General features: G+C 45.8%; 7 protein-coding genes across 14 annotated transcripts; 4 read left to right on the top strand and 3 right to left on the bottom strand.

Annotated features, from left to right (window-relative positions):
• Positions 1 to 1,498: 1,498 nt before the first annotated feature.
• Positions 1,499 to 5,397, bottom strand: LOC116181720 (palmitoyl-protein thioesterase 1-like). Of its 2 annotated transcripts, none has more exons than XM_031502139.1 (7): positions 5,279 to 5,397; positions 4,708 to 4,831; positions 4,429 to 4,663; positions 4,229 to 4,381; positions 3,906 to 4,182; positions 2,059 to 3,857; positions 1,499 to 2,006 (listed from the first exon to the last, which is right to left on the bottom strand). In XM_031502139.1, the coding sequence occupies exons 1-6, from the start codon at positions 5,297 to 5,299 to the stop codon at positions 3,735 to 3,737; spliced, it is 933 nt and encodes a 310-aa protein (XP_031357999.1). In that variant the 5' UTR covers positions 5,300 to 5,397; the 3' UTR covers positions 1,499 to 2,006; positions 2,059 to 3,734. The 2 variants fall into 2 exon arrangements, with proteins under 2 accessions (XP_031357999.1, XP_031357997.1); XM_031502137.1 differs by lacking the exon at positions 5,279 to 5,397 and adding an exon at positions 4,884 to 4,997.
• Positions 2,633 to 3,741, top strand: LOC116181719 (zinc finger protein Xfin-like). The gene is made up of 2 exons (XM_031502136.1): positions 2,633 to 2,808; positions 2,858 to 3,741. The coding sequence occupies exons 1-2, from the start codon at positions 2,659 to 2,661 to the stop codon at positions 3,713 to 3,715; spliced, it is 1,008 nt and encodes a 335-aa protein (XP_031357996.1). The 5' UTR covers positions 2,633 to 2,658; the 3' UTR covers positions 3,716 to 3,741.
• LOC116181716 (serine/threonine-protein phosphatase 6 regulatory ankyrin repeat subunit C-like) lies at positions 5,281 to 7,027 on the top strand. The gene is made up of 3 exons (XM_031502129.1): positions 5,281 to 5,398; positions 5,448 to 5,512; positions 5,568 to 7,027. Exons 1-3 carry the CDS (start codon positions 5,363 to 5,365, stop codon positions 6,997 to 6,999), a joined length of 1,533 nt encoding a protein of 510 aa, XP_031357989.1. The 5' UTR covers positions 5,281 to 5,362; the 3' UTR covers positions 7,000 to 7,027.
• LOC116181715 (zinc finger protein 570-like) lies at positions 5,838 to 12,681 on the bottom strand. Of its 2 annotated transcripts, XM_031502128.1 has the most exons (6): positions 12,480 to 12,681; positions 11,239 to 12,434; positions 8,135 to 8,267; positions 7,938 to 8,087; positions 7,604 to 7,895; positions 5,838 to 6,952 (listed from the first exon to the last, which is right to left on the bottom strand). In XM_031502128.1, the coding sequence occupies exons 1-6, from the start codon at positions 12,648 to 12,650 to the stop codon at positions 6,924 to 6,926; spliced, it is 1,971 nt and encodes a 656-aa protein (XP_031357988.1). In that variant the 5' UTR covers positions 12,651 to 12,681; the 3' UTR covers positions 5,838 to 6,923. The 2 variants fall into 2 exon arrangements, with proteins under 2 accessions (XP_031357988.1, XP_031357987.1); XM_031502127.1 differs by having other exon boundaries at positions 5,838 to 7,895.
• A 50-nt stretch (positions 12,682 to 12,731) lies between these two features.
• LOC116181717 (cysteine-rich protein 2-binding protein) lies at positions 12,732 to 15,864 on the bottom strand. Of its 6 annotated transcripts, none has more exons than XM_031502132.1 (7): positions 15,734 to 15,864; positions 14,443 to 14,838; positions 14,248 to 14,399; positions 13,870 to 14,202; positions 13,540 to 13,824; positions 13,311 to 13,492; positions 12,732 to 13,265 (listed from the first exon to the last, which is right to left on the bottom strand). In XM_031502132.1, exons 2-7 carry the CDS (start codon positions 14,817 to 14,819, stop codon positions 13,092 to 13,094), a joined length of 1,503 nt encoding a protein of 500 aa, XP_031357992.1. In that variant the 5' UTR covers positions 14,820 to 14,838; positions 15,734 to 15,864; the 3' UTR covers positions 12,732 to 13,091. The 6 variants fall into 6 exon arrangements, with proteins under 6 accessions (XP_031357992.1, XP_031357995.1, XP_031357994.1 ...); XM_031502135.1 differs by having other exon boundaries at positions 14,443 to 14,642; positions 15,734 to 15,859; XM_031502134.1 differs by having other exon boundaries at positions 14,443 to 14,822; positions 15,734 to 15,848.
• Positions 15,747 to 16,474, top strand: LOC116181721 (translocon-associated protein subunit gamma). Its single transcript, XM_031502140.1, has one exon. It carries the CDS (start codon positions 15,873 to 15,875, stop codon positions 16,425 to 16,427), a length of 555 nt encoding a protein of 184 aa, XP_031358000.1. The 5' UTR covers positions 15,747 to 15,872; the 3' UTR covers positions 16,428 to 16,474.
• A 108-nt stretch (positions 16,475 to 16,582) lies between these two features.
• LOC116181714 (arylphorin subunit alpha-like) lies at positions 16,583 to 20,956 on the top strand. Its single transcript, XM_031502126.1, has 4 exons — positions 16,583 to 16,792; positions 16,839 to 17,187; positions 17,236 to 17,714; positions 19,703 to 20,956. Exons 1-4 carry the CDS (start codon positions 16,613 to 16,615, stop codon positions 20,858 to 20,860), a joined length of 2,166 nt encoding a protein of 721 aa, XP_031357986.1. The 5' UTR covers positions 16,583 to 16,612; the 3' UTR covers positions 20,861 to 20,956.
• The last annotated feature ends 92 nt before the right edge of the window (positions 20,957 to 21,048 follow it).

Below are 21,048 nucleotides of genomic sequence, written 5' to 3'. Positions count from 1 at the left end.
AGCTCTCACAGAAACATTTTAATTTCAACGCCCTAATGCGTCTTAAACTTTCGCCAATCTTGTAGTATCAGGAGAGTAGGTATAATGTTCGAGGAGATTGAAGTTTAGGATAAAATATTAGTGAGGTTAGGTTAGGGTGATAGTTAGGTTAGCTCGGAAATCTGGTATCAGGAGAACATAATATGCGAGGAGATTGTAGGTTAGGATAAAATATTAGTGAGGTTAGGTTAGGGTGATAGTTAGGTTAGCTCGGAAATCTGGTATCAGGAGAACATAATATGCGAGGAGATTGTAGGTTAGGATAAAATATTAGTGAGGTTAGGTTAGGGTGATAGTTAGGTTAGCTCGGAAATCTGGTATCAGGAGAACATAATATGCGAGGAGATTGTAGGTTAGGATAAAATATTAGTGAGGTTAGGTTAGGGTGATAGTTAGGTTAGCTCGGAAATCTGGTATCAGGAGAACATAATATGCGAGGAGATTGTAGGTTAGGATAAAATATTAGTGAGGTTAGGTTAGGGTGATAGTTAGGTTAGCTCGGAAATCTGGTATCAGGAGAACATAATATGCGAGGAGATTGTAGGTTAGGATAAAATATTAGTGAGGTTAGGTTAGGGTGATAGTTAGGTTAGCTCGGAAATCTGGTATCAGGAGAACATAATATGCGAGGAGATTGTAGGTTAGGATAAAATATTAGTGAGGTTAGGTTAGAGTAGTAGTTAGGTTAGCTCGGAAATCTTGTATCAGGAGAATATAATGTGCGAGGAGGTGATTCAAGATTAGATCCGCTTACAGGAAAATTTTAGCGTCTAACCTCACCTACAAGGATTCCCTAACCTCACCATCATGGAACTTAATTTTCACTCACGAGTTCTAACCTAACTCGCATCAAACTTACCCTTCATTTAAAATTTGTATTTATTGCCGCGTACTATGGCGATTTAACTCGTGTATTGCGAACAGATACTTTATTAAAAATCGTCATAAAATTTGAACATGGCCCGTCCGTTCATCCAGCTGTAATACAGGAACGAAGTGTTTAGTTTTCGAGTTTCGTGGCTTAGCTCCTTTGTCAGGGGAAGGCACAAAACCCAAAATGTTTATAGCTTTGCATGAGTTTTTGTGGAAATCATTAAATAATAAAAAGAAAAAGCATGGTGCTGACATCTCTCTTTATTAATGAAGAGTAACATTTTAATAATAATTACAGGATACTTAATTATTACCATTGTTTTAGTTACAGCTACTTCTGCAAGATAGCGCCACACTGTTGTGAAAAAATTAATTAAACTAACGTTAGATGTCAGAGCGCTAATTTAGCCATAGATTTTGTAAGAATTAACCTCTAATGCAGAAAAAATTGTATTTTTTAATCAAAAAATGGACATGCCTGTAGTCAAAACAGGAGGACTTGGGTGACAAAAAGCATCGAAGAACAACTCGAGCAGCATGTAAAGCATGGATCACGTCTGCTTCATTTGTAAGGTTATGTTAGATGCTGCTCCCAATATTAATTTTATTAAAAAGACAATACAAGTTTAATCGAGGCAAATTACATCATCTTCTACTCTCTGCTCGTGGACTTCTTTGTGGGTAACTAAATCTTTGCTGCTTGAGAAAACATCGGCACAAATGTCACATGTGTAGTTCTCATAACTCTTACGTTTGCACCGTTTCCTTGTAGTGAACCCCTCAGACTTGCTTGGATTGCAATTAGGGCACTGAGGCGATTTAGCATTTTTGTGATAAAAAACGAAATTGCACAGGGAGCACTTTTGCGTGCGACACGAGCCGTTCAGCAACGAACGCAACAGTTCCGATTTCGTTTGGCCGTCGACCTCCGTCGCAAGCTCCACGTCACCGGGATCCAGCCTGACGCGAATCGCACTCCTCTCCAGCAGATCCCTCTCGGTCTTCAAACATTGCTGCTTGAAGTTGTAGGCGAAATTTAAGGAGAGCACGCACACGTTGCATATGAACGCGCCCAAGCTGTCGTTATCGAGATCCTACAAACTTTGCATGTACGGCTTTCTAAATTGTGTGAGACTTAAATGTTACCAGTTCGGGAATGCACGACGTCAACTTCAGACGAAGCGAAACATCGCTAGGCGAGTGCGTGGAATCTAAATTTATCGACTCGAGTCTCGATAATTGTTGCATGCATGTTCTACAAAAGATAAGTTGATTGTTGTCGTCCATTTCATGTTTTTCCGTAGGTTTTCGTGTTGTTTAAGTTACTTATTATTGCTGAATTGTTTGTTTGTTTGTTGTTTGTTAAATAAAAAATGACATATTTTCTGTGGCCCTTGAGTCTTGACACCTAACGGTAGAAGAGCCACATGAAATACAAGGTAGGTACGAAATCATGGGACTAGCAGTTTTGTTCTGGATTGGATAGCATTTAGCCTCCGCCGCCCCGCTCATTTTATATAGAAGGGTGTTCACATTCCACCAACAATAACAAAAAAATGAAAGTCAAAGCATTATTAATCTAAAAAACACCCTGTATTCTGCAAGTTAGTGTGGCGCCATCTATGACAGTTTATATACATTATCACAGTAGTTCTTACGTTACAAACTAATAGGTAAAATGTCGTGGTCATTTGAACTACTTAATTTGTTACACGTTTTATTAACTTAATTTCTTTTAATTTGGAGATGGTTTATCACAAACTCGAAGAAATGGAGGACAAATGGTGCAGAACTTGCCTACAAAAGGTTTCCTCAGAGTACTACGACTTGGAACACACAGAGCCGGATGAAGTTGTAAGCATCGGCACGAAACTTCAGTCTGTCGCCCCTAGCTTGGTAGGTAATCGGACTGTCTCCAAAAAGCGCCTTGAATTGCCTCTTGCAGGATGTGAATGTTGTAATTGACGCCGTCATTTGCAGTGCTTGTCTGCAAGTCATCAACGCGGCGTACACGTTTCAGTCCCAATGCTACACCGTCGATAAACACATTCGTGTGTATTGCAGCCGTGCCAAAACAAAAACGCTCATCTTTAAGGACTTAATCAATTTTATCGAATCACCACCCGTCACGACTGAGGTTATGTTAATTAAAGACGAAGACGTCGACATGTCAAACACCACAAGTGCCAAAAGTAAAAAATTGTACGACTGTACTCACTGTGATCGTAGTTTTAGATGGTTACGTAACTTGAAACGTCACTCGCTCACGCACAATCAATCGAAGCCGTTCACTTGTGACCAGTGCGAGTTCAGAAGTAATCGAAAAGATGCGCTACACAATCACGTTTCTAACAAGCACGTCGACGCGGATAAACCGTACAAGTGCGAGCACTGCGCTCTGTCGTTCGCCCAACGCTACACGCTAGCGCGACACATGCAAACGCACGCGGAGGACAAGCCGTACAAGTGCGCCGACTGCGATTTCAGCTGCAAGTTCGAGAGCTACCTCAAGCGGCACCTTAGCACGCACGTCGTCGGAAAAGCGCCGCGATCCGATCTCAAACCGTTCCGTTGCGACATCTGTGAGTACTGCAGCTACGACCGGAAGGGCCTCAGGCGACACGTCATGATCCACACCGGCGAGAAACCATACACTTGCGCCGATTGCGAGTACAAAACGACGGAGAAGTCCAAGCTGGTGCGGCACCGGAAGACGCACGCGAGGGAGTTTCGGTGCGCCGTCTGCGAGTACAAGACGAGGTTCAAGGCGCAGCTGACTCGTCACGCCAGTGCCTTACATTAATTTTTTGTACTTTTATCGATTACAAATAACGATCGACGATGTTGTCCTTAAACCAGTCCCAGTGGAACTCGACGTGCTCCCACGGCACGGTCAGAAAGTCGAGCTTGCCTTCGTCGTGCATTCGCCGTAGGCCCAGACGATCCTAAAAGATAACTCGTTAGCGTTTGTTTGGGGGGAGGGAACGACTTACGTCGATGTACAGCTGCGAGTTTTCGAGGGTTTGCGTCTGGTTGTCTAGGGCGGTCTCGTAATAGCCGAACCACTCGGACTCGCTCGGCACGACGAAGGTCTCCTTCGTATATTTTACCATGACGAACTTCTCGAGGCGATTGAGGTTGTCGATGTACGTCCCATTGATACGGTTCTCGTTGTTGATGTCGGCGAGGAAGGTGTTCCGCCGCTTGTAGTTGTCGATATCGAGCGGATTGTGCCAGTAGGTCGCCTGCACGAAGTAATTCTGCCAGAAACTTCACGAGCGGTTAGCTTACGAGGCGCGAGACGTTGTAAACTTACTCGGTATAGGCCAGTCGGCTGTAAAGTCGACGGATAATGTCACAGACGAAGTAGATGTTGCAATTCGGCAGTCCGTAGACGCCCTGGTGCATCGTTCCCATGGTGATCATCTTCTTCATCGGCGGGTGGGAGCACCGTTGCGCTAACCCTCGCCTACGGAAAATCAATTGAGCACTTAACGTTGACGAAAAACCACTTACAATAAGAGGCCCCCTTGTGAAAATCCGATACCGACGTAACCGTCTCGCAAACGCTCGTCACTCTGCGTGGCATTACACGCGATCTCGATCTGCCGATCCGGATGCATGGAAATACTGTTCACAAAGTCCTCGACGACCGTATCCCCAATTTGCAGCACCTTGATGTACAAATCCGGGTAGAGCGTCTCCAGGTTCTCCTTGATTAGCGTTATTGACGATACCGTGTACGCATTGGCTAAAACAACATTAAAACGAGCCACATCGGAACAAATTACTCACCAAATCCATGCCAGAACAGCACGGGCGTCCGACACGCGACGACCCCAAACCAAACGATTAGCAGAATTAATGGGCTCATGCTCTTAGCTCCGCCGGAGATCAAGTGATTCTTTCTAATTTCATTCTGCAATTAAGAGCAATTATTCGCTAATGAGCTTTTAACAGTCGAGAATTACCCAATTTTGCAGAGGCGTCTTTCCGCACATCATAATTTAAAAATAAAGAAAGGTTAGGTTTTTGTTAAACGTTGCAAGGTTGCCAACGGCTCAAATCACGGCTTGATGTACAGGGTGACTAAGACATTAAGAATTTACATACACATACATTAATCAGATGAGAAAATAATTGCACGTAATTATAAAATTTTCTAATTGACTTTAAATTAAAGTGATTAAGATTAATCACGTTTTTACATTCAAAATAAGCCAATTTACGTTAAACAATTTTATATTTCACATAAATCGCAGGTGATAACACAATATAGCTTTTGACGGAGTCACTTCAGGATCTAGAAACCAATGTAAGACAATAACCATAACCTCAATTTTTTTAATGTAAATTATGCACTTACAGTATGTGATGTAACTGTCATCTTATCCAGGTTTGTAAGTGTAACTTATGCGCCATTTAAAAACTTCCCCGGTGATTCCACCCAATGGCTGAAGAAAAGTGCACCGACCGACCTGCGATGGTACCGACAACACGACGTTCCTGTGCAGAACTAAACCTTTTCGTTTTAGTTTCACATCAACGTACCGGACCAATACGGAAACGTTCCGCTGCACACTGCGGTCATACGTGACGAGTAACGATACGCACACGAACCGTAGTGTGGCCTTAATTAATGCGGCTCTTTCCAGCGTGGCGTTACTCGAGGAGCTGCTGAACGAGAGTCACATCGACGTCAACTACCGCAACCAGAAGGGCGAGAATCCGCTCATCTTGAGCCTGCGTATGTTCCGCTCCGAGTCGTTCGTCAAGAAACTAGTTGCGGCGGGCTGCGAGATTAATGCCACCAATAAGTACGGTCAAACTTCGCTGCACGTCGCGTTGCTCTGCTCGTCGATCGATGTCATACACGACTTAATCGAGCACGGTGCCGATGTCAATATGCAGGACGAGGAGTGTCGTACCCCCTTGCATTACGCCGTGGATAACGATAACCTGGAAGCCGTCTGTATGTTACTGACGTACGGCGCCGACGTCAGCATGCTCTGTAAGGACAACATGACCGCGTTCACCCTAGCCTTGTACCGCAACCGTACGGACATCGCCGAGGTCCTATTCAACTACTACGACGAATTCTTGGACGCAGACCTGGACGGCTACAACGCATTACACTTGGCCGCCTGGCACAAGAGCTCGCTGGCTTTCGATCTCGTTCACGCAGGTATCGACGTCAATTCGATCACCTTCGACGGGAGCACCGCGTTAGCTCTGTCGCTGTACTACGACTCAGCCGACCTGTTTAAGCTGATCTGGTCAAAACTCGACCAGAAAACGCTGCTCGCCCGTAGGGAGTCCTTCCTGTTGAACTTCATCGAGACGCTCTCGTTTTCGGCGAGCGAATGGCTCGAGTGCATGTACACGATTTTGAGCTCGCCGATCGCGTTCGATCTAATGGAGCACTGTAAGAGTTACTTCGCTTACGAGGCGTTCGAGTACGGCCTCTTCTCCAAGTTGCTCAAGACGTTTTATTGGTTCGACGTCGAGGTGGACGATCGCGTTTCGATAATACTGATGTGCCTAGGGCTCGGTTACGTTGTGAATACGTCCGACATTAATTTCGCGTCGGTGCTGTACGGTTTCAACGAGGAGTTGCATATTTTCTTGTACGCGGGGGGTTATCTCGCGCATTCGCTCGATTTGGATGGCGCCTTCAACTTATTTCCTCAGCCGGCTTTCATCTTTAGTGTGAACGACGTGAAACGCGACCTCATCATCGAGCTGTTCAAGAAACAAATCGAAAGTACGTACTATCCGTTCGAGTTGATCGCGATACAAAATAACGTGGTGAACGCGCTGAGCTTCTTCTCACTTTCCTTCGCCGAGAAGCAGCAACTGTTGGATTACTGCGGCTTGTACTTGGAGGAGCACGATTTGATCGCGAGCAAAGTGTGGACCGTACCCGAGTTGCCGTCGCTGTTGGAACTCAGCCGAAATCAATCGCGGGTCTTCATACAACGTTCCTTCAACATACGCCATCCTTACCAATTTCATGATGTTGTTAAATCGTTGAATTTGCCTTCGTATTTGAAAAATATAATAATGTTCAAAACGCCTGTTTATTAATCGCTTAAAATAAATTTAGTTTCGTATCTTTCGTTTCTTACTGGTCGATAATTGAGAAACAATCGACTTTTACCCAACTTTTCAACGAATTCGCTAGTTTTAGTCTTTTTTGGTACGAAAATTAGAAATGCAAAAAGTAAGGTTAGAAATTTAAATCAAATTAAAAGGGGGAGAGTCAATTGTCATACACGTGATTTTTACCATACAACCATTACCTCTTTTCCCATTATCATTGTTTAAACAATTACAGAGGCAATATAAATGAATTAGTAAAACAACGACCTTTGATAAAGGTTTAATTTAAAGAAAATTACTTTAAAAAAACTTTACCAAATAAGTACCAGGTATGAAAAACGCCATCTCAGTATAGAAAATGCGTTACCTACCCAATACAGGGTGAAGACAAAAATTGTTACAGTTTCCCCATAACAAAAGACAAATGCTGTTGTCCAAAAAGTACGAATAAAATGCACGATTTATAAATTAGAGCAATGGTGATCGCCTAAAACACCAAAACCAAACTAAACAAATTCACTTTGTACCGTGGCGATGTCATGCATCTTTCGATGTTTGTACAACAAGATTTTGCTAGCGTAGCGCTTACCGCAAGTCAAACACTCATTTAAATCGTTCGCGTCCATATGCACCTTCATATGGCTTTGAAGGTGGGCTTTCCTCGTCGCACCATAATCGCACAGCGCGCACTTGAAACGCTTCTCGTTCGCGTGTACTCGCTGGTGAAGTTGCAGCATGCCGATCGCTCGAAACGGCTTTCCGCACCGCTCGCACAGGTACGCCTTAACTCCCGTGTGAATCTTCATGTGGATGCTCAGAGTCGACGGGCCGGATAGGCGTTTCCCGCAAACGTGACAGATACGCGCACGCGAGTTCGGCAACTGCAAACTTATTCCAGTACACTTACGACAATACTGTCTTACCTCCGGGAGCTCGACAGGTGTCTCAGTTGCGTCCTCGTTGGCGGCTGAGGGAAAATTGCTACGGACGGTCATTCGAAAGTTGTACGCGATGTGCAGGGCCGAAGTGCAATTGTGACACACCTGATCGCAATTGTCGTGCGGCAAATTGAGCTGAAACCTACCAGTTACAGGTGTAGTACATCGAACCGAGAGCTTACATCGGGAATGCAACATTCCAACAAATCCCTTAACTTCAAACCCTTGGAAATGAAGCTGGGGCCGGACAGGTGGAAGTAGTGCGGAGTTTCGACAGTTTCCTTACATAACTTGCACGTTATACTCATTTTTCGGCTGAAAAACGGAAAATCTCAAAGTTGGGTTAATTTTTTAAAAACGCAAATGCGTCAATTGTTATACACAGCAACTTTTTTTATACACAACGGGAATTATACAGTTACGGGGGAAAGTTTATGAGTAATGAAACAGTACAAAACTAAGTCATCAGAAAATGAAAGATTTCTTTCCCTACAACTATAATAAGATTTTTTGTGCACTAGAGGGAATGGCTGAGAGCACGGAGGCGATTTGATACACGGGATTACGAATATCAAACTACAACAATAGTAGATGGAGATTTCCATTGTGTAGTAGTTCAAGTGTTCCAAAAGTAGATGCAATAAAACAGCCGCGATTATTTTCCAACCACAACCTCAAAAATCAATGGACGCCGAAAATGTCGCATATTTGCCGAACTTGTTTGGAAGAAATCGACGACAGTAACTGCGTAAATTTAGAAGATGACTATAACGAGATTAAAATGCAACTGACCCAGTGCATTCCCGAATTGGTACGTATGAACGATGACAAAGTGGCTTGAGCGTAAAATTTTCCATTAGGATCTGGATCTGATACCAAATGCCCATTTGTGCGTATACTGCGCCCGTGTGCTCCAGGCCTCCTACGAATTCAAGCAGAGATGCTTGAACTCCGAGGAAATCATTCGGGAGCACATGAAGGACAGGATACTACCCGACCTTGACGTTATCAAAAGCGACTTTCATCCCGTCCGCGACTTCTACGACGTGGAAAGCTTACAAAACGGATTGGAAGTGATCTACATACCTGAAGACGAAGAGCCCGTAGAGCCCTTCATTGACGACGACTCGACCGAATTACCCTCAACTCCGGACAACTATGAAAACGAGCCGACAACTACAAACAACAACGACGAGCCGCCCCCGAACGACCTACCCAAAGTTACCTTATCGCGTTTTAAATTAGAACAGCAAAAGTTGTACTCTCACGTCAAGTACACGTCGAAAAAGGTGGAACAGACTTACAGTTGCCCGAAGTGCGATTTTAAGACGACACGTAGCTTCCTGCTGAAGCAGCATTCGGTGACGCACGCCACCAAGTCGACACCCGCGATAGCCAACAACAGTATTAAAGTATACACCTGTGATTCGTGCCCGTACAAGACAAAGAAGAAGACGCGACTTCGTGCGCATAAAATGTCGCACAAGAACATCTGCAAGGTTTGCGGCTTCGCGACGTCGTCGCCCGCGACCCTCCGCAACCATCTCAGGGAGCACAAGGAGGCGCCCCAGAATCTCAAGATAACAATCAAAATTCCGAACGGGATGAACAGCTCGTACAAGTGCTCGAAGTGCGATTACACGACCGTGAACGCGAAGAAGCTCAAAAAGCACCAGAAGACGCACGCAGTGGACGAGTACAAGTGCGGCAAGTGCAAGTACACGACAGGCAGTAAGAATTACTTCGAACAGCACAAGCAGATTCATACGATGAAACCGAAAACGAGACTGTTACAATGCCCCGAGTGTCCCTTTGCAGACAAGCGCTCTTTGACGCTGCACATTGCAAAGCATTCGTGCAATGGTAAGTTTAAGTGCCACCTCTGCACGTACAGTGCACTTACATTAGAGACGCTCGAGAAGCACCTGCGAGTCCATAAATGATGAGAGAGTTCCTTGCGTGACTGTTACACGATTTATTTTTATTACATTATGTTGTTACCGATCTAATAAACGATGTAAAGATTTAGTAGTTGAGTGTTATTTATTTTAAAAAAAAAAAACAGTTGGTACTGCATGCCCTGTGTCAATAGTGATTTACGGTAATTCAACGGGTTAAATCGGGTTGGTAGATGTTGCTATGGTTACAATTAGTGCCACAATTGTTTCTATGGTGATTTCGACCAATCCGGTTAAAGCGGTTGATTTATCGTAAATCCCCATTGTCAGACATAATATAACACTTGAAGAGGGGAAGGAAGATGCATACGGGAATGGTTCACAATGGAGAAAGGGTAGAATTGGGCTGGTGTCCCTACTGCTTTAATTTGACAACTGTGCATATCAACCTCTGGCTTATTACTCTGTTCAAATCAGTATTCCAACGTCTCTCCCTTGAATTAGTTTTAGGATTTATTGAAAGAGACTATGGAATGTGGGGCAGGGCCTCAGGGGTGATCTATTTGTGGGAGAAGTGGGGAAGTGTAAGTGCTGAAAGCGCAAGCAAATGTTTTGGGGGAGGAATGTAGAACCGGGGGGGGGGGGTCATGGAACACCCTACAACCACACCACCCCAGTACCTTCTGGTATGGTACACCCAGTACTTACATGTAAATCTTATCACCCCAATTGGGGAGCGAGAGAGAAACAAAAATTCAATGATTCTATTCTAAGATCATAAGAGGGTGGCTGGGGGGTATTCCAATCCCCCCGGTACTACATTCTCCCCCCAAAATAAATTGCACTTACACCAAAATTTTTAGGAAAAGACCATTTAACGTGAACCTTTAAGGGCGTGAACGTTTTGCGGGAGAACAACCATAGCACCGAGGGGTCTGGGGGGTATAGAATACCCCCCAGCCATATCACCCCAGTACGCGAAAAGCTTATATGACTACCGGGAGAGGGAGAAAAAAACAAAAATTCAATGTTTCTATATAACATTTTTGTGTACTAGGGTGGTTGCCGGGGGGGGGGGATTCCATAAAATTAACAAATGTAAAATCGGGGGGTGCCCTTTTTGATGGTTGAGTGCAACGGGCAGCACGCACACAAAGATTTGAATACCTTTTCCCAAAAGTCACTAAGAGAGAACTGGGGGTAAAGTAAATGAAGAATTGAGTCCCCCTTTGCGGAGGGTACCGATTGAGAGGGGGGGGTGTATTCAATACCCCCACATGCATACCTCCGATTGCGCCGCTCATGCAAAACCACCCCTAGCACAAGCACTTCCCCGTTTTAAATCGAGCACCTTCCTTCCAAAGATTTATTATTATTATTACACTTACTAACATGACATCGACTGTTCGCCCAGTTCGGGATGAAACTTTTTCAGGTGGACGTTTAAGTTCGATCGCTGACAGGATGAGTAGCTGCACTGCGTGCACTTGAACGGCTTCTCCTTCAGATGTATGCGCTCGTGCACGTTCAGGCTCTGCTTGTAGATGCTGCTGTACGAGCAGACGTTGCACTTGTACGGCTTCTCGCCGGTGTGAATTCGCGTGTGCACGTCGAGCGCGTGCTTGTAGACCGTCCGAAAGCTGCAGACGGCGCACGAGTACGGCGTCTCGCCGGTGTGCAGCATCGTGTGTATTTTGAGATTGTTCTTCTGGTGGCTGCTGTAGTTGCAGTACTCGCACTTGAAGAGCTTCTCGTCGGTGTGAATGCGCGCGTGCATGTTGAGGTTGCCGCGCTGGTTACTGCTGTAGCCGCAGAGGAAGCAGACGAAGCGCTTCTGAAAGCTGTGCACTTTGACGTGACTGCTCAGTTCTTGTTTTTCCGCCGTCGTGAACGAGCACTTCGAGCACTTGTACAGAACGTTGCGCATGTTGCGCAGGTCTAGCTTCTTGAACGATTTCAGCTTTCTGTGCGTCTTCATGTGAACCTTTAGTTTACTGCGGCGATCCGTCGTGTACTTACAGATTTTGCAGATGTGCCGCTTTTGCGAGTAGGGAATGTAGTCGTCGTCGTCATCGTCTACACTCTCGTCGTCCTGCTCCGCTTCTTGCCGAATGATCTCTAACAGCGTTGTTTCAACGACATGTGACTGTAAGTGGATTAAGAGCTTCGATTTCGAATTCGTGTTATAAGTGCAGTCGTTGCAGTAGTACTCCTGACTCTTCACCTCGCTTTTCACAACTGCCTCCTTTAGCTCCTCTTCCTTGTCGATCGGCTCATAGTCCGTTTGGTCGTACTCGACCGGCTCTTGTTTAACGTTCGAGTCAGTGTAACACTCTAAGTTTCCGTTGTCTTCAACCAACGTGCAGTTCGGTTTCAGATCGGGGGAAATCCACGACAGCCACATCTTTTCGTTTTCGCGCACCATTTCCGCAAGCTCAACGCAATTATCGGGCAGGCACGCTGTCTCCGCGTAATTCTTAATGTAAAACTCGTACTGCAAGCAGTTCTCCTTGAAACTGTGCATGAGATTAATCGCATCGAAGCAATCTTTGCACACGACAGGATTCGACGTGAGACTAAGATCCTACAAGAAAAACATGACTGCGAGCCACCCATTTCGGTAACCTACCAAGCTCGGAATGCAATCCTCGAGCTTGTATCGTACAGACTGAACGGTGGTCGCCTCGTTTGTGACGATGTAAAATAATTGCGTCGCGTCGCTTATTTTACGCAGACAAGTGCGGCATACATCGATAAAGTCGACGGGAACCTTGCAATCCATTTTTAAAGATTCGTCCATCTTCAAAACCGGGTACAAGTGAACTACTCCTTATTTCTGAAAATGAACGATTAAAATCCGAGCTAAACGCCGTTCACCTACCGCAATTAGTTTTTGTTGATTATTTCTACCTAGTCGATCGATAATCATAATTATTTCATCAGCGGTTTCATTATAAACGGTCTTATTGTGCGTAAGCACTTTGGACATTAGAACTACCGATATTGATTTTTCAAATTAGTAGTTATTTTACATTCAAAAAACAGGGTGCCATTCCCGTAAAACAAACTTACTGAAATTGGTATGACTGATTTCCATAATTCCAGTGGCGTATCATACATTTTCAACATTTATTATTTTGGGTGAAATCCCTACTCCCTTTAATCTGAAATTTCAAGTGGACTTGCCAGTTTCAAAGATTCTCAGCATTTTAAGGTTTGAGTATCTTTATTTCGAACATTCTCATCGTTCCAAACGACAAAAAAACGCATGTTTCGACTCGCACGTATCGTCCCGCATGTATCTGTTGTAAAAGTCGAGCACGACGTACTCGACCTTAAACCCGAACTTCTGGTAGAGAAACAGGGCGGAGTTGCTGATCGACACGTGCAGCGTCATATCGCGGCCGAGACAGGTCTGTAATCTACCGGTGGTCAAATCGAAATTTAGCGTTTTACGCACCTGTATCAAATGGTAGAGCATGAAGCGGGCGATTCCGCACTTTCGCCAGCCCGGTCTCGTGAAGACGAACGAGACGTAGCACTCGTTCACGTTAACGTCGGGCACGACGAACGCAAACGCGACTATCAGCTTCCTGTACAGCACGACGCAACTAAAATCGGGGTACCTCAGTGTGTCGGACACTGAAAGTGAGTTAGCGGGTAAATATTCGGGGGCAAAGGAGACTTACGGTCGATGCCGGTCCAGAAGAATTGATTGCACAAGCTGTTGACGGCGGGAATGTGCTCCGGTTGCACGTACATAAAGTCCAAGGGGGCACGCTTCGGTAAGCTCACGTCAGGAGTGACCTTCGCCTTCAGCTCGTCCATTAAGTGCAACCAGATCGGTCTGATGCGTACGTCGCGCCGAATGTACGGGGGTAAATAAATGGAGGTGTACGGCGATAATATCAGCTCCTTTCGTACACCTCCCATCAGTCGTGCGGTCATGCTAAGTGCAGCAACTCGACTGTGCTCTACGAGATCTGGTGTTAACGTTTCACTAAAAAACGTGTACGCACCATCAAGCGATGTATTGTAATGACACAACGGATCCAGATACATCGGAGGTTTCGCGGTGACCTCGGGTTTCGTAGCCGCGTCGACAGTCCTCGACTTTTTCACCTTGGGCAGACCTAAGCTCGCGACGGTCGGCAACAGTAGCCGTTTCTTCTTCTGCACCTTCGACAATTGAGGTGTCTCGTCCGATTCGACGGTCTCCTCTCGGCTGGTAATTTGAAGCATTTCCTCGGTCACGTACGGTTTCGTCAGCAATATCCCTCGTAACAGTTGTCCGTCGTCGATCGCCAGTTTCGAGTCGCGCAACTTCTGCTTCTCGGCCATCAGCTCGACGTCTACGAGCTAAATGAGAGGCGGTCTTGTACGAGGTGCGCACTTACTCAGTTGGACAATCTGGGCGGGCGTGAGCCTCGGATACGTCAGCGTCCACCAGCCTTGCTCGTTAAAGAGCGTCGTGCCCGATTTGAAAAAGTGCGGGCTGTAGTGCGACAACGTTCCCGAAATCGTTCCCATCCATTTCTTTTTGCGTTTGCTGCAACGAGAGTCAGTGCGAGTTAAATCGGGAAATTACCTACAAGTCTTTGCGAAATAAAATGTCCCAGCTGTGATCGATGAACGACGCTATGTGAATCTTCCAGTGGAAGTAGCCCTTGCGGGCCAGGCCGGGGCTGCGCGTCTGCATGTGGTATAGAACGAGAAGGATCGCCTGCAGCCAGGGCATCTTCTCGCGGACGAACTGCTCGGACTGCGACGGCGAGCACGTGAGGCAGGTGTACTGGAAGAAAACGTCGCCGACAAGTCCGCCGGGCACGGCGCCTCTCTTCAGGCACTTCGTGTGGACGTTCTCCCAGCACTGCTGGCACTGAAGGACGTCCGGATCGTTCGTCGAGATTAATTCGTCGCAATATTTGCAAACTGAATCGGCGATTGAGTGCTTGGATTCGATTTCCATGCTCTTTGTTAAAGGTAAACTACCGGTATTAAAAGTGAGGTTAGATTTCTTTTGTTTACTAATGGAACGTGGGTCGCATTCAACTGTAACCTAAGAATTGATTGCGAAAACATAGATGGCGCACGAGACGTTACCGCCATTAATTTAAGTCGATGTTTAAAATTGACGTTTACAGTTATATTATTATTGGGTTGAGTACAGCAGTATTTAAAAAAAGGAGAACTCATTTTCCTACAACTAGTACTGGGAGTTTTCTGGAAATGACATTGGAACTCTACCCCCCAGACCCCTCGGTGCTACGTTCTCTGTAAAATGATTTGTTGATATTTCCATTAATTATTATTAGAGGCCTGAAGGTCGAGACCCTTTCTAGTGGAAAACGTGCCCCGGGGGGTCTGGGGGGGTACGGAATACCCTCCGGCAATACTTACAACAAAGGAAATCTCAATAATCTATTCGTTTTCCTATAACCCCAAGTACTATAATTCTAGAAATGACATAGAACTCTCGTATGCTGGAGAGTTTTCCGAACCCCCCAGACCCCCCGGCGCTACGTCCTCCGTAGAACTTCTTAGGAGAAGATCGATATCAGTTGTATACAGGATGTTCCAAATTTCTTTCTTAGTACGCCAAATGCCAAGCACGATGTTTATCCAAAATAAAGCCCAAGAGGTGTCGCCTAAGAAGATGTGACTGAAAGGACTATGGCGTCTAAGAGAACTGGAAAACGTGTATGCAACTCAGTGTAACACCTAAGAATCCAGGAGTAAACAGGAACCGGAGCAGGAAGGTTTCAAACAGCTGAACTGCAACTATCAAATGCGTCACATCAAGTGTGTCACGCATTCAACAAAGTTTTGTCAGTCTCCGCTGTGGTAGTAAAACAGTGGGCACGTCAATGTCAATATACGTACATTTTGAGAAGCGCTGGTGGAATGTGCTGTGGACGTGAACGTCAACGTGTCAACGTTCCCTTTCACGTGTAAAGAGAAAATATCCGTTTGGTTCGTTCAGTACGCTTTGCATATTGTTCGTTTAGAGTTGTGCTAGAAGATGCCACCCAAAAGTTCCTCCAAGCCCTTCACCAAGGAAGAGGAGTTGCTCCTGCAGGACTTCAGCCGGAATGTCACCACGAAATCGTCAGCGTTATTCTACGGTAACGCGTTCATCGTGTCCGCAATACCCATCTGGCTCTTCTGGAGGATCCACATGATCGACGTCTACGCGTCGCTTCTGCCCTTCCTCTTCGTGACGGTGGCGTCGACCTACCTAATCGCGATCGCCTACAAAAACACCAAGTTCACGTTGAAGCACAAAATCGCTGTGAAACGCGAGGACGCGGTCGCTTGGGACCTAAACAAGAAGCTGTCCGAGGACAAGAAGATGAGCAAGAAGGAGAAGGATGAGCGGATCTTGTGGAAGAAGAACGAGGTCGCCGACTTCGAGGCGACCACCTTCTCGATCTTCTACAACAACGCCCTGTTCCTGGCGATCGTCATATTCGCGAGCTTCTACCTGCTTCGAAGCTTCGCGCCATCGGTCAACTACATCTTTTCCGTCGGTACGACGGCCGGACTACTCGCACTTTTGTCGACGGGCTCGAAGTAATTTATTGTTTTTGTACACGCTCATTTAAATAAACGCATCGTTTCGTACGACTGTAATAATTTATTGGTGGCAAAAGGTCACGACTTTTACAACCTGTGGGGTTTATCAAAAGGTCCCGATTAGATTTTTACAGCCTCTTAAGTGAGGTTATAAATACGACGGGAAACGTAGGCCCATTTGCCACTATGAGGGTTCTCTTTGTGTGCACCTTGTGCATTTACGCCGTCCTGGGCGACGATATCAAACTGTCCCAGCAACGGGATGTCCTCGACCTCTTCAAGTACATGCACCAGAGGACGAGCTTGAAAAAACACGTCGACATCGCAAACACCTTCAGCATTAAGGCGAACATCGACAAGTACACGGTGAGTAACCCGAAAAGGCGGTTTCGGGTAATGACTATTAATGTAGCACCCGGAGCTGGTCGACGAGTTCTTAAAGCTGTACGAGTACGGCCTACTGCCAATGGACGAAATCTACGGACTATTCTACGAGGAGCACCTCGAAGAGGCCGCCGCCCTCTTCAAGGTCTTCTACTTCGCCAAGGATTTCGACACGTTCTACAAATCGGCGTGCTGGGCCCGCTTCAACGTAAACCAGGGCGTCTTTCTCTACGCGCTGTCGATCGCGCTACAAAACCGCGCGGACACCTTCGACATGGTCCTCCCGCCGATTTACGAGGTCAACCCCTACTACTTCTTCAACACCGAGGTCATACAGAAAGCGCAACGCTACAAGCAGGTGGGCCGGCCCCTCCCGGGTAAGCCGCAATTCGTGTCGCGACAAACTCTAACCTTTCCCCTCGTAGAGTTCCACTTCCAAGCGAACTACTCCGGTTGGTACATGAACGTGCACCCAGAGCAGGCGATGAGCTACTTCACCGAAGACGTTGGCATCGCCGCCTACTACTACTTCTACAACCTGTACCGACCTTGCTGGATGAACATCGAGGAGCTCGGCGTCAACACGTACAAACGGGGCGAGCAGTACTACTACTTCTACCAGCAGCTCATCGCGCGATACTACCTCGAGCGGCTGTCGAATCATCTCGGCGAGATTGGAAGCTACGACTACGAGGACGCCTTCGAGACCGGCTACTTTCCGTCGATGACCTATCCGAACGGGGTGCAGTTCCCGCAACGGCCGAACTGGGCCAAATTCTTCATGAACTACTACAATCACGGGCAGAGCTTCTCGACGAAGGGACCGTACCCCTACGCCTATAATCGCGTCATGGACTACGAGAGGCGAATTCGTGACGCTATCGACTTGGGATTCGTTATTACGGTAAGCGATAGACTTTCGTACCTGTAAATTATGGGGAAATGCGAAAATTAAGACTTTTCCTTCACCACAAAATCAAAATTTTATTCCCATTTGAAGGTTAGAAATGCATTGACGCCATTTTGATGTAAAATTGCAGTGGTGGCTAATGGACCGCGGTATTGGTAAAGATGTGTTTACACCTGCAACGATTTGAACTTGTACACAATGCCGTGTTGCCAAGCTACATAAAAGTTAATTTATTTGATTTAATTTGAATATAGCGAATGTATGAACCTACGAGTAAAAAATAAGAGGAGAGAATCTACCACGCGACGGAAGTTATATTACCTCCTTTGCGCTGGTCAGTTACGAAATTTGAAGTATGAGATTCGAAGAAGTCGAGAAACATCTGGGCGAATTTAAAGAACTTTATGGGAGAATTGAAGGTCCAGAAAAATTGTTAAAGGCCGATATCTTAGAGACTAACATGGTGGAAGACTATGAAAATCTGCAGACTGTTAAAGGGTTTATTACCAGACAATTGGAAGCGAGATTGGACTGTTAAATGCCCCTTTAAAGTACTTAAAGATTGCTGACTTTAAAAGATCTCTGGGAGACCTTTGGAATTTTTTAAAGACAATGAAAGATTAATAAATCCTTTAAAAGCTTGATGCTTAAAAGTCAAATTCTTGAAAGGTTCTAGAGACCTTTTAAGATTCTTTAACAGTTGTCTGACAAACGCTCTTAAGGCTCAGCTATTACAAGTTGGGGACAATGTTAAGCCCAAACGTTTTTAGAAGGCCCTTAAAGACTCTACCAGACCTTAAGCATATTACGGATTTTTAAAGGTTTTGAAAATGTAAGGCTCTTGAGTCTCTTGGAAGCCTTTGAAGACCCATGGAATTTCTTAAATATTTAAGTAAACTTTTAGAGATTCTTAGAGGCTTTAGGAAGATGTTGGCAACCCTTCAAGAGTTTTAAACACCCTTAAACGTACAGATAGACCCTTAACGTTCTCAAGGGTTCTTAAATGTCTGTCAGAAAGTCTAAAAGCTATTAAAATACTGTGAAGATCATTGAAAACTCTTGAAGGGCAAACAGAAACTCAAGGCTTACGGGCTCATACGAGATAAATAGGAGTATTAGGAGCACAGACAATTAATTAGGTAGTTTATAAAGCATCTGGCAGTTATGTTCTCCCGATACTCTGTCTTGGTAAGTTGTACCCAAGCAGTTTTAATTATACCTCAAAGATGTGCCTGTTTTGGTTTCCGAATCATATAATGTAAGCATTTCTACATACCAGCAGTTGGTACACAGCGCAAATGTTTCCATTTTGACGGCAGGAGTATCAGGAGCACAGTAGTAAGTATCGTTGGAGATTCTACAAACTCCGTTCTTCCAATACTCTTCAACATTGCATGAAATCCAGCTGCTAAACAACAGATTTAGTGAGCATTAAACAGACGATTATGCGCTCCTGACCATTTTTCGATTTTTTGCGCAAAAGAACATATTTAAAATTGGGCTCAAAAAAGAAAAGTGTTTGAATACTCTCCTTTGACCAAAGATTTAAATCTAAAAACTATCAGGCGCACAGAAAGCTAAAGGAGTATTTGATCGAATTTGTTCTTCTGCGAAGAACAACCGATTAAAGAAAGCTTCAAGATCAAAAACAATAAATCTTCCGTAGTTTTTTGATAAGGAGTATTAGGAGCACAGAAAAGTAATTATGTAGGTCGTCAGTTTTTTGTCGGTTCTTTTGAGCAGGAGCACAAAAACTTCAGCTGTTACATCGTGACTGATTGCATCACCTGCAATTAGGCGATGGGCGATGGGGTCGTCACATCCCGACGCCGCGTTTTTCGCTATTTACGAACTATGATCCATTCGGTTTCATGGATTTATCAGGCGTACAGGAGTTTGATAACTTACATTTATATTCTCCTGGTCTCAGATCAGGGGCGCAGAAATGTAAGAGGTTCGCTAACGTAGAATTTCACTTTCAGGAGGACGGAAAACAAGTGGGAATCTACACGCCGGACGGTTTCAACACGCTCGCCGACATTCTCGAGGCGAATCCGCAGGCGATCAACTCCCAGTATTACGGTCACCTGCTCGTCTACGCGCGCCACCTGATCGGCTACACGTTCCAAGCTCTCGGCCCGTACAAGACGGTACCGTCGGCGCTCGAGAACTTCGAGACCTCGATGCGCGATCCCGGCTTCTGGCAACTCTACAAGCGTCTGATCATTCACTTCCAGAAGTACAAGAGGAATCTCGAGCCGTACGCGCGCGGCTACTTGCAGTTTGCCGGCGTGAAGGTCGAGGGCATCTCCGTCGATCCACTCGTGACGTTCTTCGATAATTTCGACGTGGACATCTCGAACGCGGTCTACGTTAACGACGACGAGTTTCAGGGGAACGATTTCGACATTCACGTCCGACAGTTTCGGCTGAATCACAAACCGTTCAGCTACAGGATTAACGTCAGCAGCGCGGAGAACGTCGAGGGCGTGCTGCGGGTGTTCATCGGGCCGAAGTGGGACGAGTACGGGCGTTTCATCGAGCTGGAGGAGAATCGGTTGAACTTCGTCGAGATTGACCGCTTCCGTTACAAGCTGGCGAGCGGCGCCAACGTCGTCGTGAGAAACTCGGAGGATCTGCTGTTCAATGACGATCGCGTCAGCTTCCGGAAGATGTACGAGAAGGTGCAGGTGGCGGAGAAACCGCACGCGTTCCCCAAACGGTTTCTGCTGCCTAAGGGACGAGCGAGCGGACAGACTTTCTACATGTACGTCATCGTAAGCCCTTACAAGCCGTTGGTCTTGGAGAAGGACGCGGTCGTGCCGATAGTTGGACTGGGCGTCGAGCGTCACGACGACTTCGACCTGGGATTTCCGTTCGATCGCCCCATCGACAAGACAGCGTTTTACGTGGAAAACAGCTACTTTCAAAATGTGATGATTAACCACGAGGGGGACGACACCATCTACGGGCTGACGAGGTCTTACGATCAACTGGCGGCGGCCGACTCCAAGAAGAAGAAGGGCGAGGTTGCCAAGGTGCAGTTGAGCTACGTGCAGTCGCCCGCTTCAAAATTCGACGAGCTGTACCTCAAGTTCCGTTCCAGTAGTATGTACGTTCCGCAATCCGTGCGATTTTAGTCACTAACCGCCGGAAGTGTAGTCACCAAAGGGTTTCAGGTAGATTAAATTGCTGTTCAGGCTGAAAAAGTGTGTTTTATTAAAAAAATTGTTAAATTAAGCAAGCATTACACCAAAACCGTAAACAATTACAAACAATAGCATAACGGTATCAAATCTGTGATTCTGCATTGCGGTTAAACCAAGTA

The sequence above is a fragment of the Photinus pyralis genome, unplaced genomic scaffold (assembly GCF_008802855.1).
Source record: "Photinus pyralis isolate 1611_PpyrPB1 unplaced genomic scaffold, Ppyr1.3 Ppyr1.4_unclustered_Scaffold19, whole genome shotgun sequence".
NCBI classification, from domain to species: domain Eukaryota; kingdom Metazoa; phylum Arthropoda; class Insecta; order Coleoptera; family Lampyridae; genus Photinus; species Photinus pyralis.
Note: the sequence above shows the minus strand (reverse complement) of the source record. Positions and strands in the feature narration are given on the sequence as shown.

Coding starts and splice junctions, on each gene's coding strand:
- LOC116181719 (XM_031502136.1), top strand. CDS start 2,659: ATGGTTTATCACAAACTCGAAGAAATGGAGGACAAATGGTGCAGAACT. Junction 2,809..2,857: donor AGTCTGTCGCCCCTAGCTTG/GTAGGTAATCGG, acceptor TGCCTCTTGCAG/GATGTGAATGTTGTAATTGA.
- LOC116181720 (XM_031502137.1), bottom strand. CDS start 4,916: ATGATGTGCGGAAAGACGCCTCTGCAAAATTGG. Junction 4,664..4,707: donor GCTGTTCTGGCATGGATTTG/GTGAGTAATTTG, acceptor ATGTTGTTTTAG/CCAATGCGTACACGGTATCG. Junction 4,382..4,428: donor TCACAAGGGGGCCTCTTATT/GTAAGTGGTTTT, acceptor GATTTTCCGTAG/GCGAGGGTTAGCGCAACGGT.
- LOC116181716 (XM_031502129.1), top strand. CDS start 5,363: ATGGCTGAAGAAAAGTGCACCGACCGACCTGCGATG. Junction 5,399..5,447: donor GCACCGACCGACCTGCGATG/GTACCGACAACA, acceptor TTTTCGTTTTAG/TTTCACATCAACGTACCGGA. Junction 5,513..5,567: donor ACTGCGGTCATACGTGACGA/GTAACGATACGC, acceptor GGCTCTTTCCAG/CGTGGCGTTACTCGAGGAGC.
- LOC116181715 (XM_031502127.1), bottom strand. CDS start 12,650: ATGGACGAATCTTTAAAAATGGATTGCAAGGTTCCCGTCGACTTTATC. Junction 12,435..12,479: donor AGGATTGCATTCCGAGCTTG/GTAGGTTACCGA, acceptor TTTTTCTTGTAG/GATCTTAGTCTCACGTCGAA. Junction 7,896..7,937: donor CACCTGTCGAGCTCCCGGAG/GTAAGACAGTAT, acceptor ATAAGTTTGCAG/TTGCCGAACTCGCGTGCGCG.
- LOC116181717 (XM_031502132.1), bottom strand. CDS start 14,819: ATGGAAATCGAATCCAAGCACTCAATCGCCGATTCAGTTTGCAAATAT. Junction 14,400..14,442: donor ATTTTATTTCGCAAAGACTT/GTAGGTAATTTC, acceptor CTCTCGTTGCAG/CAAACGCAAAAAGAAATGGA. Junction 13,493..13,539: donor CTTCTGGACCGGCATCGACC/GTAAGTCTCCTT, acceptor ACTCACTTTCAG/TGTCCGACACACTGAGGTAC.
- LOC116181721 (XM_031502140.1), top strand. CDS start 15,873: ATGCCACCCAAAAGTTCCTCCAAGCCCTTCACCAAGGAAGAGGAGTTG.
- LOC116181714 (XM_031502126.1), top strand. CDS start 16,613: ATGAGGGTTCTCTTTGTGTGCACCTTGTGCATTTACGCCGTCCTGGGC. Junction 16,793..16,838: donor CGAACATCGACAAGTACACG/GTGAGTAACCCG, acceptor CTATTAATGTAG/CACCCGGAGCTGGTCGACGA. Junction 17,188..17,235: donor GGTGGGCCGGCCCCTCCCGG/GTAAGCCGCAAT, acceptor TTCCCCTCGTAG/AGTTCCACTTCCAAGCGAAC.